At 40.0% G+C, this 13327-nt stretch overlaps 1 protein-coding gene across 1 annotated transcript in view; it reads left to right on the top strand.

Annotated features, from left to right (window-relative positions):
* Nucleotides 1–7638: 7638 nt before the first annotated feature.
* The window catches only part of soga1 (suppressor of glucose, autophagy associated 1), a 108182-nt gene continuing 102493 nt past the window's right edge, over nt 7639–13327 (top strand). The window contains exon 1 of the mRNA XM_033968835.2: nt 7639–8836. Within this exon, the coding sequence (XP_033824726.1) occupies nt 7901–8836 (936 nt within the window). The 5' untranslated portion in view covers nt 7639–7900. The remainder of the gene's footprint in view (nt 8837–13327) is intronic.

Here is a 13327-nt window from a genome sequence, read left to right as displayed (position 1 = left end):
TGGACACTTTAAAGTAAGAAAAACTAACAAAAAATGGGTGCATATAGCATACACAAGAACTGGGACAAAACCAGGACTAGAACAGGACCAAACCAAGTCTACATCATGGACTTAACTGGGCTCAAACCAGGAACAGGACCCTAATGAGTTTCAATAGCCTTTTAAGTATCAATCCTCTGTGCTTTTGAAATAAACACAATTTCTATTTCTCCTTTCTGTATTTAAATATGGACAATGTATTATCACAGTGCGAGCTGTTGTTGTGCTTAATTGCTCAGAGAAACCTGCTCATTAAGGATTTACAACACTATGTAAACAGGACTGTAAACATGATGGGAGCGAGAAAGACCCAGAGGCTACAGATGATCAATAGACTTTTATTGTTTTAAATGTCACCACTCTTTTATAATTAGTTTCTTTCGCAAACAAATGGAAGCCCTGTCCATGATTGTACAGGTGTTTGTCGCCACAGAAATTCAATGAAACAAGCTCAAGTTTTATTAAAGCTGCACTATGTTACTTTTCTGCTTCTTGCTCGTCAAAATAGAGATGCTATAGCTTTGATTTGAATTCTCCACAGTATGTTAATATCTCCATAGAGTCAAGCAGGTCTATAAAGAAGAGATCCCATGCATAGTACAAATGTGTGTATTTCAATGTATTTTAAGCAGTAATTAATAAATAACAGCAAATGATTAAGTGAAAAGTTAATGGCATTTGGCAGTGGAGTCTAAGTCCCGACCTCCTTATTGTGAGGCAGGAGCTGGATAGCCACAGGAACAAAGAAAGGACATGCATACACAGAGAGATCAAGAGTCTAACCCACAACCTCGTTACTGAGAGGACACAGGATAACCGCTCTGCCGCTGTAACAAAGGAAGGACATGCACACACCACTCAGAGAGGGCAGGAATCTAACCTACAACCTGCTTAGTGAGAGGAGGAAATTGGTAGAGCAGATCCACATTGGAGGCTTGATACTGTAACTACCACCGGTGAATATTGTTGTGTCCTTGTGCAAAACAGTGTCTGTGTGCACTAGGGGTGGGACGACTCACAAGATAGGGTCCACAAGAACAGGACGAGACCAGATTTTGAAATAATTTACAATAATAAGATCAATTTACAGTTTTGGTCACATGATTTTTTATATATGCTTAATTTTTATATATTTTGTTGTCAGTGTATTTTTATGTGCTGATATATGTTATAAGCATTTTCATCATATGCCTTTAATAGCTCAAATGCATTAAACAACCTTTATGCTTCAATCAAACTTTAGCCTATAACTTTAGCCTTTAGCCTATTTAACCACATGCACCACTACTGATTATTACAATATAGTCTATCTTCTTTTTACTCTAAACCAGGAGTCTCAAACTCACGGCCCAGGGGCCAATTGCGGCCCACGGGACGATATTTTGTGGCCCACAGGACAATATGAAAGTTTAATGTTAGTGTGGCATTATCATGTTGCGTGTAGAAAGTTCCGTCAAATCGGTAAACCCCAAACACACGTGTCACTTGTGTTGCGTACACCCGTCACAAAAGATTCAACAAATAACGATGTACATCCATAAAATCCACAAGAATTGGCATATTTCCTCATGTATGTTGAAAACAGCAATGACTTTATAGAAGATTTTAACAAAGCTTTTTTTGTGGAATACCTGATGCGGCCCAGCTTCACCCAGACTTTGCCTCCTGTGGCCCCCAGATAATTTGAGTTTGAGACCCCTGCTCTAAACTAAGTTATGGATGAAGAAAGCCTAAATATCTCTTTGTGGACCGTTTTCAAACAATACTCAAGGGAAGAAAACACAACATGTTCCATGTGGTCCTTGTAGGTTTGGTTACTGTGTATTGCTTCAGGGTCTTTTTTTTTTTGCCATCTTATTATAATTATTTGCTTCAGTATTGGTCCTATAACTACGAAATAAAAACTGTGGCGGAGTTTAAAGTGTTTTTTGTCTGAATATGTGAGCTACAAGTCTCTGTGGAGTGTTTTAGCTTCAGCTGCACAAAGACATGCAACTTTCAAGAGCCTGAGTGAGTAACAACCCTTTCATGCCTGGAGATGGAGAAATAAATCTCATGGGATCGTTTTTCCCATGTGCACACAGTCCCATGACAATTTGATCTCGCGAGATCTCGTCCCACAAGTTGTTCCTTGATGTAAAGTTCTTTGAGTGCCTTAACTGTAAACATTTACCACTTTGACACAGTGACAAGAGGACATGGAAACTCCACTCTAAGAGATCAAGAGAGATGTAAGAGATCAAGTCTAAATCACAAACGTCTTTTTGAGAGACAGAAGAGATGGGAGGAAACAGGCTAACCACTCTGCCACAGTAACCTGACAGAGTGGCATGTACAGGTTGCCTGCAGAACACCTAGTCCTCCTAAGTCGGTAACATGTGGATGTACACTTAAACACATCTACAGACAGGAGCAGAGATGCAGACTCCTGAATCATTGATTGAGGATAGTTTTGCATGAGCTGCGTTCAGTGTACAGGATGTCCCCAGTCATGTAGGTAAAAATAAACCTGCACCCTGTTATGCAAACTGCAAAGAGCTCTTATGTTCCTTTAAGGCTTCCATAGGTGCTAACAAGGAGGTTAAAGGAGAAGTGTAAGGTTTAAAACGGTTCTCTCATCCCATCAGACCTGTTCAGTTCTGTAATGCGTCGTTATTCACACATTTTTACAAATTATGTAAGATTTGTTTTGCCCCAGTACTGACATATTGTGAAAATATAGTTCTTAACCCTTTAAGGACTGAGCACACTATAGACCAGTATAGTTCACCTAGACTTTTATTCTTTTTTTTAGCCATAAAAATCATGTTAAAGGAAGTATTAGAATATACTGCATTGTTTCCACACTACCTCTATTTTACATATCAATCCGTATTTTTTCTTTGATGCATTGAATAAGTGACTGGGAAAATCTCCGCGGTACCTGCGCTCTCATTCGTCATTTTCGAGGGACAACAGAGACAGATTACCGTAATGACAGTAAAATATTTAAAGAGCTCCACGCCTCTGCTTTGAGATGCCGTTTGAATTTACATGGTTGCAGAGTTACAGTAATAGAAAAGTCCACACTCGCGCTCTATCAGTGACGACAGGATCCGCCTCTATAGGGTTAAGGTCCTAATGAGATTGTTATGTGCTGTCTACATCTAATTATAAAGCTATTTTATCCTCTGTGAACTATGAAATTAGCGTGCTGGCTGTTGTTGGCACTACGGTGATGGCAAAACTCACCTCTGGTCTCTGAAAGTTGTGAAAAGTGCTTATAAATTAATTGCACAGCCTTATATCTATCTGAAGGGAGTTAATTACACTGAAGCTAACACACCTATTTGTATACAGTTTCTGTTTGTTAGTGCAGTTCAATAGACCGAGCTAAGTGTAAACTGTGCTTAAGTCATATTTAGCATAATCATTCAGACCCCTAATGGTTCCCCTACACATATTAGCATTTGTTTTCCTTGTTTTCCTATTGTTTTCCTTGTTTTGCTTTAGGTCTAAATGATGTCTAAGGCCTCCATTCCTGTTCAAAGATGGATTATCTTTCTTAACCAAAATTGCTTCTTTAACTTCCCTCTCAAACCATTTCTTTCCTCAGATCTGTACCTCACTATCTTCACAGGGGTGGTTCGTGGCTTTGAGGTGGAGATGCACAGCCGATTGGGGTCCCAAGCAGCTCTCTTATGAAGTGTCTGTTTAGTTTCTCCAATATAACGCTCACTGCAGTCTTCACTACACTGAATGGAGTAGACCACATTGATTTGTTTGTGGCTTTAACCCTTCTGCGGTGGTGAAATGTATTGAAGCTAGTGTAACCTGGAGCTGCTCAGTTCCTCTCATAAATAATGCAGAGGTTTGGTAAGGCGTATCGGCACATCAGTCCCGTTTGAGCTCCTGATCACCGCTCTATACTCACCACCAGTGCAAAGCATGCTGGGAGTCCTGAATATAAACACAGATTTCAACTGGGCTGTGGAGAAGACAATACAAATGCTTATTATCTATAAAACAAAGGAGTATGTGAGCAGGAGAAAAACAAATAGTGAGTTTTATAACGCGTCAGTATAATGCAAATGGTATGTTGATATATTTTTGCGGTCACTTCTGATGGTACAGACAGGCAGACCTAGTCCACTATAGCAAATGCCTTTCAAGCAGTGACAGGCAATACTACTACTACTACTGATTAAAAACATTCATTAATCTTCGTTTATCAAAGAGATTATTTTCTTGTAGTTCATCAAATTTTTTGCTAGTAAATATCTTTTGAGATTTAAGTATTGGACAATTTTGAAAAAGACTGAAAAATAAAAAAGTGTAGAAACTGGAAATGCCTTTTTTCAAACTGACATACAAACTGGCTACAAAAAATACACTACAGCTGCACTACATAACTTTTAATACAAATTGCTTGTCTGTATAGAAGTGTTTGATTTATTAAATTGCAGGTATTTCACTGGTCTAAAATGCCTTGGAAAAACATGTATTCTTATTATCTCTACAGATTTGACCTGCCCGGGTGGTGTCATCTGCTAGTCTCCATGGAGATACATTTATTGATTCTTTGGAACATTCCTGGCAAAGCAATAACCTATCATGGACACACACAGATAACGCAACCTCCATAGTACACCTTTATTTCACATTTTAAACCTAGAAAAAATATTGTGCAATTAAAAAACACCTCTGTAAAAGTACAATTTTGTCGAGCTGTTTTTGTTGGTCATTTTAACACATAACACAAGTTTAATTTAGCTTCTGTTTGGACCTGACTGTATTGAATTGAGCTTAATTTTTATCCCGCTGTCAAGGCTAAGTCTGCTCTGTTAGAAACACTCACCATTAGTAGAAGAGTGCAGCTCTCCCCAGCCAGAGGACAGTAGGACATTAGTGAATCTCCCTGGGGGTTCCCTCTGTCCTCAATGTCACAGGATCTGCATATCACATGACTTCTGTATCTGTGGGAGAAGTGGAAGGGCACTGTTGTTATAGCATGGTAAATGTTGATGCCATTTTTGGATAGTACAAAAGACAAATTCGAGTGCAAAGAGCAGCTCCTTCAACATTTTCTTTACCATAGACTGTGGCATTTTTTATTTTTTGTAATAAAGCAAGACTTAAGCTATACAGGGTAGAATACATAACTCCTATCCCTAATTAAGAATGAATTCTGCTATTTATTTGTTGCAGCTCAGGTCTTTTAATGATACGGTATATTTAAAAATAGGTTCACTGGGATTATCTTCTTTTATGTCAGTGGCATTAAGTACTTTCAATACCATTGTTTATCACAATATTTCTCTGGAGCGATACACATCATGCTTGAAAGTTTGTTATTGTGACAGGTCTAACATCAACAGCTTTATTGGTTTCCCATAAAAGAAAGAATCAGCTTCAAAACTCTCCTCTCCGCATTCAAAACTATTCATAACCTTGCTCCACATTGTCACCCAATCTCACTCTCTCCAGCTCTCTGTTCTCTCTGTTCGTCTTCTCACCATAGAGCTGTCAGTCGTTCTGTCAGTCGCTCTGCTCCTCAGCTTTGGAACTCACACCTTCCCTTGATCTCCACAACATCGACTCCCTTCCTCATCTTCAAATCATGACTCAAAACTTACCTGTTCAGACAATCGTACACCACATAACCAATCACACCATCATCTAGTTTTGTATTGTGTTGTGTGTGTGCTTTTTCCACCAGTTTTTAACTTGTTCTGTATAGTGTACTTGGGTGTTCTGGAAGGTGCTCATGAATAAAATGTGTTATTATTATTATTATTATTATTATTATTATTATTATTATTATTATTATTATTATTATTATTATTATTATTATTATTATTATTATTAGCAGTAATAGTAGTAGTAGGAAGATTCTAGAAAGGTCAGAAATTGAGATACAGTAGGGTTTTTTTTAAATGTTTTTTATGATAAAGTACATTCAGTAATACATATTGATGTTTTTTTTTGTTTCTAGAATGTAATGATATCATACTTTAAGAAGGTGGGCAAGAGTCAGTTTTTGCTACTGATTAGCTGAAATATCTAAAACAAAAATTCACAAATGCTGAACCAGCTTACAACTTAATTAAGGGGTTAGGATTGTAATTAAGTAGTTACTAAGCTCATTACAATGCTATTAAAAGTGTAGTTATTATAAAGTATATTTCTTAATGTCTGTGCATTATGAGTTGCATGTCACCTGATACGCGCTCCAGTGTCCCCCACAGCGAGTCATGTGATCTGAGTCCTCCCCTGCCTTAAAAACAGTGAATAAAAGATGATGGGGGCAGCCTCGTAAAGGATACTGTATACTGTGTGAGTCAGCTGTAAAGCAGATCATAAGACAAGAGATCGGTAGCTAGAGAGAGACAGAGAGCGAGAGAAAGCATTCGAATCAGCAAATAGGAGGCTCACCTCAGATATAACTTCACTTTCATCCCATCACTTCTTCAGACGAGTACAGTGTGACTTACATGGTACGGCTGAAGAAAAGCATAATCAAAACTATTTGGGTGATGTTTATGTAAAAAATAGGGCTGCTTACTGCCAAATGTTAACCTGTAGGGAACATTTTGAATATTCCAAACAAAACACTTTATCTTGTATCTGTACACTGTATCTTTATGGTACTGAAGTCACTCACTGTAGATTAATATTCACTTTGCTTAAATAATCGTGAATACAATTTGATTATGTAAGCCTTACCACATAAAAGTATAGGGTCAAAACAGCTATGACCCCCATGATGCAAATCAAATGTCACAAAAAACAATGTAATTAAAGGTACAGTATGTAACTTTCTGGAGGTGGCATGTCACCCGCATGATTCCATGGAAGTTGAAATTAAAACTGCACTTTGGAACATTCTGCAGCTAGATACATTTTATGCAACACTGTGGAAGCTTATAGCTAACGGAACAACATTTCCATGGAAACAAGCAGGAGGAGTCAGGTTTGTGGAGATGGAAGCCTGGTCCTAGTACGGACCAATGTTTTTCTGTGCAATAAACATGAAAAAATGAAAAATAAATACATAAAATAAACCCCCCAAAACAAACACACATATTTTTAATTGTGTCTACTTTTTTCCTGAAAATGTTAGATACTGTGACTGTCAATCAATTATTTAAATCAATTATTGTTGTAGTATGCAAAATATGCAGAATTTTCAGTCTCGTAGCGCGAGATCTCCTCCCATCCCTCGAAATATGATATGAAAATATGGCTTTATGGTTTGATTTTAGATTTTTTTCATTTCCCCCCATAATTCTCAATACTGCATATGTCATACAGTATTTACTTGTTTGTTTACATTTTCAGTTTTGCATACAGACAGGAACGAACCATGCATCCTAACCAAAAATCCACTTACCCACTCCATTGCTTGCAGCATGTCTTTGTTTTGCCATCTGCACTTCACACATACGTTACACGTTCTTTCACTTCAGCCACCGGGAGCGCTGGAGAGCCGCAGAAACCTGTTCCTCTCCCCTCTCTCTCCTCCAGCCCGGGCTCCGCTCCAAAGATGATCCGTTATCAGGGCGGAGAGAGAGCGCTGCCCGTACCCGATCACCACCTCTCCTTCTCCCCATAGACAGCTCCACACACACCGGCAGCTTACTTCTGCAACTCCCTGCAAACCCAGATCAAAACACACGGGATCTATCAAAACAAAACGGAATACTTAGCCAATACTTGCATTTTCATTCGGATTGCTGCCGTCTTTCACCGTTTTTCACCGCGCTTCCTGGAGCAACACAGTGTGGAGCAGTCGCCTGGTCTTCCTCTTTTGTTGCGGTTGTTTATCTCCGCGGCGAGGGGACTATTTCATCGCATTTTTTGCTCAAATTAAAATGAATGAATGACCAAAACAAAGGAGGTTGATGTGCACAACTCCCCCGCTCACCTCTTCTTCGCCTCGCCCAAGGAACGGAGGCTCCAGCAGCAGCTCCAGCAGCGGGTGAAGATGGATAGCGGCGGCGGGACGGAGAGCACCGAGGGCGGCCAGGCGAAGCACGACGCCCCGGGAAAGAAGAAGGGGGTGAACCGCGCTCCTTCGCCGGCTCGCCCCAAGGATGTGCCCGGGTGGTCGTTCACGAAGATACGAGGAGGGATAGGAACCCCCACTCTGAGCGTCAAACCAGGGGGGATTCACTTGGGGAGCCGCGTTTCCCGACGGAGCCCCGTGGGAAGCCTCGGCAGCGGGAAGGATGGAGCTAGCAAAGCGGCGGGAAAGCACTCGTCCGCGGCTAAGAGCTCCACGGGGAAGGGGGCTAAAAACACCCGGAGGAAGGTGTCAGACGCCAGCACCGGGTCTGAAGACTTGTCTAAGGACTCTGGCTGTGCTCCCGAAAAGCTTTCCCCGACAGACAGCAGTTCCGAGCTCTCTGACTGCCCCTCCGATGAAAATAAACTCTCCACGGACGCCTTCAGCAGCGACACCGAGTCCCGGAGCAGTCGCGGCGGGGCGGAGGGAGAACACAAGCCGCTCAGGGATGCAGCGGTGGCGGACAGAAGCAGCCATCGAGCCGTTACATCCGCCGGTAACATGAGAAACATCCCCATGTCAATCACGGGGGAGGCGGGTGATAAGGACCGGCTCTCTCTGGGGGGGATCGAGACCGGGGAAGGAAGCATCTCCCCCGGTGATGAGAAGTCCCTGACCTCGTTCGATAGCCGGGTCCCAGCCTCCACGTCCCTGGCCTTCTCTGACCTCACCGAGGAGCTGATGGACAGTGTGCATGAGGAGTATGCACGGGAGATTGAGGAGCTCCGGTCTGAAAACGACTACCTCAAAGTGAGTACGGGCACATGGTATTTAGACAATATGTTATTTTGTTGAAGGGTGAAAAGTGAACCTAATGCAAAGAGGTCAAGCCATGCTGCACACTCACTGTAACAGACTGAAGTTCAACCATCTTCCACTCTGAAAGAAAGGAATAGGGTAACCACTCTGCCACATGAATTTAGAGAGTACATGCACACTCCACTCTAAGATCCCACAACCTTAGTCCATACTTAGAGACAGGAGACAGGATATCCACTCTGCCACAAGACCTGTTTAGTTCATTATATGTAAACTGTGGGCTATGCAAAAGCCATAAATGGTTTTAGTGTCAATCTTGCAGAACAAATGATTGTTTGACTTTTCTTAGATATTCTGCCAAAATACAGGTATTTTCAACTCTTCGGCAACATCTGTACAAGAAGATTGTACGTTGACGAACCTACATGAAGTTGCCAAGACTGTGGGCAGCCACCATCTAAATGCTTAGTTTGTGACAACAGTATGATAACAGCCAGGTTACTCAGGGGATAGTCAATAACAGAAAAGTACTAAATACTAAGTACCAAATGCAGTTTACATTATCCCTGTCCTCTTTAACACAAGTCCAAGGTCTATTCTACAGTTATATTGGCCATTCGTTTACCGTAGGGCAATTGGTATAACTGTGGCCTACTGTTACTGTATATTGACTGGTTGGTGCATTAGGACCAAGGGCAATGTACTGAGAGGACCAAGGTTATCAGTAATGTAATGTATGAATCAATGACATTACCAGAGTAGTAGACATATCTGGGTCCTCCATATTGCAAGTTTGTAGCTAGGTAACAAAGTAAAAGTAATCTATTTGAATGTAATACTTTGTTGGTTGGTATAGGGTTGTCATAAAAAAGGTATTAATTGATAGCCTGCTAAAACTAGTATCAAAACTAGATGCTCTTTTGAAGCATTGATACAAGACCGCATGTGACATGGAGTCTGCGTTCTTACTGCTTTTAAAAAAGGTACAACATTCACAGCTGTACCTGGGTTGCCAGTGCTTAAACCTGCATGCACAAATGCAGGTTTTTCTCATTTTGACAGGCCATGTCTCATGTAGAAGCTCAGAACCAGCAGAATTCACTCACTGAGCTGTAGAGGCTGCACTAGCACTAATTAATGATGCTGCAGGTGCTGGGGTTTATGTAGTGACAATTGAAAAAGAGAGTTATTTTAGGTTTAAACCAACTGGATTTCAGCATTAAAACTGGGTTCCAAATGAGAGACAGATTTTTTTTGTAGTTACAATATCTGTTTCATTTTCATTGACTACCATACGTCTTACCTTTTAAAATGTTAAATCTGACTATTAGGGTTAGTTGCTAACCCTAATACACTGCTCCAATGAACCACTTACAGACACGTCCAAAATAAGGTAATAACTATCACACCATAACTGCTGACAAATGTAGTAGCACATAATTTGTAATTTTGTGATCAATTTGCCACATTTTTGCATATTTTTTCATGTCAAAACATGCATTATGCCCATACAGCAATTACATTTGATAGTTTAGCTAGCTTATTCCTGCAAAGCTAAAACGTCTGGATAAACAATTAGCTTAAAAACAGCTGGAATGGCTCTTACTGCTAGTGTTTACACCGCGGTGACCTACATGTGCTGCTGCTACAGAATGAACTCACTTCCCTCTATTGTTCGGATGTCTCCTTAAAGTCGCTAACCTACCGAAGGGATCATTAAGGCTACATTAAAACTACTGGAAGCTGTACGGCCAATTTTCCAGACTTATAGAAACCATTCAAACTTAGTTTATTGTTTTATTTTATAGATTAGAGAAAACTTGGCAAACTTTTCATTCTACCTACTTATTTTGCAAGCTTTTCTAGTATCACTTTTGATAGCAAGTAGCAGAATGTCAATACCTTTAAATGCATTTCATGAGTTAATTTTGTTGACATAGAACATGCCATTCATTAAACAAATTCTTAGCATTTTGGTGATATATATATATATATATATATATATACACACATATATAGGGAAGTTATAATGCTGTGATGCAGTTATCACAGTGAATGGTGTAAAATGTTTTCTTTTGCTATCAGGTTTCAATACCTTGATACATAAGTCCTATATGGGCCTAAACTATGCTAACCAATACCAGCATTCTCCATGGAAACAAGCAGGATGTCCTCTTCCAGGCCAAATAAGTGTCAGGTTTGTGGAGAAGATGCAAGCCCGCTCAGAGTAGACAAATGTTTTTCATTGCAACAAACATGCACAAAAAGAAACACAACAGAAAAAAAATACTTGCCTTTATTTTAGTTTATGGAAAAAGGTTACATACTATAGCTTCAAACACTATGTTGTTTCTAATGTCTAAGACTGCAATAAATCAGTTAGTTGTCCACAAAAATAAAAAGCAAAGTGGATGTGCCAATAAGTCCAAACACAAAGCCAGGTCTAAACCAAGAGGAGCACTTACAGTACAAAATCAGAACTAAGTCTCACCAGGGCAGAGGACATACAGTACCTCTGCTTGAGAACCACTTGCTGTAAACTACTTCTCTATATTACACCCACTCTCTTGGTCTCATCTTTCTGAGTACCCTGAGTGCAGTGTGGCGCTGTAGCAGTTGTTCAGTTCAGTAAATGTTGCCTTTATTTGGCAGACTCTCTCCTCAGAGTGTCTACATAGATTTGGACGGCAGCCAAAGGAACTCACTACGATGCAAGCGAGGATGATGTTTTGAATACTCCGACAGCTCTGTGTGTTGGAGAGTGGGCTACAGCCAGCAATAGTGGATGTGTGGTTGTAATAGTATTCTAGGTCTGATGAGTCAGTGTGGCTAAATGCTTGTTTGTAACACGTGATTTGGGTCTTGTGCTAGATAATTGTATGCTATGCTTTGTCGATATAACAATGCAGTCTAAATCGTTGTTCATATGTACTGTTATGTCATTTAGACCTAATATATTTCTACAAACTGTACCTGATTTTTATCTGTATAGAGTTAAGCAAAATTTGTTTTTCCCGTGATATACAGATGTATTGTAAAAGCAGCTCTTGGGGTCAAAATGAGACGGCCAGCAGCTAATTATAAAGCATTTTATTGTCTGAGAATCAGGAAGTGCGCTATCACCATGCTAGTTGTTTTTAGCTTTACCATGATGGCAAAACTCTGTCTGTAAAAGTTGGGAAAAGCGCTTATAAACTTATTGCGGTGAATAATTAGAATGCTAGGATGCTTTAGGAAAGTGAGAAATAACTCTGGACCGCTGGAAACTGTTGAAAATAGAGTAGTTCTGTTTTTCATGTTTTTAAGACAAGTAAAAGTCAGGTGCAAGGCCGTTATCAGGCATCTCTCATTTAATGTATTTATTTGAGCATTTTAATATTACAATGTTCAACAAAAACTATGATAACAGAATTCAAATTGCTTGTCAATGTGTTAAAAACCTTCAACTACCTCCACTGAACATCCATTCTGTCCCCCACTGAGACCCACGATAGCTGGGTAAGTCTTCTGCTCATCACAGCCACATTATTCCACCTGTTTTCTGCTAATACAAGTACTTCAACCGATCAGCCTGTCTGTTCCTCCTCCTCCGGTCTGATTGATTGGGGAGCGGGTCGATATACTGTTAGAACCACCACAGTGACCAGACAAGACCAGGGCTGTCGGTCATTGATCCAGGATGATGGATCTGCAGGGGCTGGTTCTACAGGAAAGAACATAGTATTGTGCACTGTACCTCTTTAGTGATGTTGGTTAGTTAGCTGGAAAGTTGGAGGAAATAACAATATCGAATGCACATTGAAGTGCTGAAAATAAAGTTTACTTTAGGTTTCCAAGTTCAACTTTAACCGTAATCTACTTTTTTGTTTAGTATGTTTATTCTGGTACCAAGCTAAATAGAGATGGTAGAAAGTGACCGAGTAGAAAAGTAAAAGTGCTTAACTCAGCACAACTCATCTACTATTATATCCTCAAAATGTCATTTATTCTTGTAGATTTTCTTTAGCCTTTTAGATAGAAATAGCCTTTTAGTAGATGCTTTTTTGCTCTTGTACTGTAACAAAATTGAGTAGCCTTAGTCTACTACTTCACACTATGCGTTGTCTTGTGTTAAAGGCCTGATTTGTACTGTCTTCATTCATTTTTAATGGTTTGCAGTGGTCCAAAGTTATTCCTCACTTACCTCATGCATTCCAAGCATCCTAATTATTCAATGTGTGTATAAGCTCTTTTTTTCAATCTCAGAAACATCTGCAGAGTTTTGCGATTACGGTAATGCTAACAACTAGCATGCCAACCATGCACTTCCTGATTTTATATTTAGATGCAGACAGTACACAGCTGACTTACACTGACCTCAAGAGATACTGGGGAAAGACAGATTTGGCTCAAATACATGGAATACATTCTGCCACTAGAAACTACACAGCTGTAAATTTGATTGAAACATTCCAGAAACATCCACCCTAATTATCCTGTTTA

The sequence above is a fragment of the Periophthalmus magnuspinnatus genome, chromosome 7 (assembly GCF_009829125.3).
Source record: "Periophthalmus magnuspinnatus isolate fPerMag1 chromosome 7, fPerMag1.2.pri, whole genome shotgun sequence".
Taxonomy (NCBI): Eukaryota; Metazoa; Chordata; class Actinopteri; order Gobiiformes; family Gobiidae; genus Periophthalmus; species Periophthalmus magnuspinnatus.
Note: the sequence above shows the minus strand (reverse complement) of the source record. Positions and strands in the feature narration are given on the sequence as shown.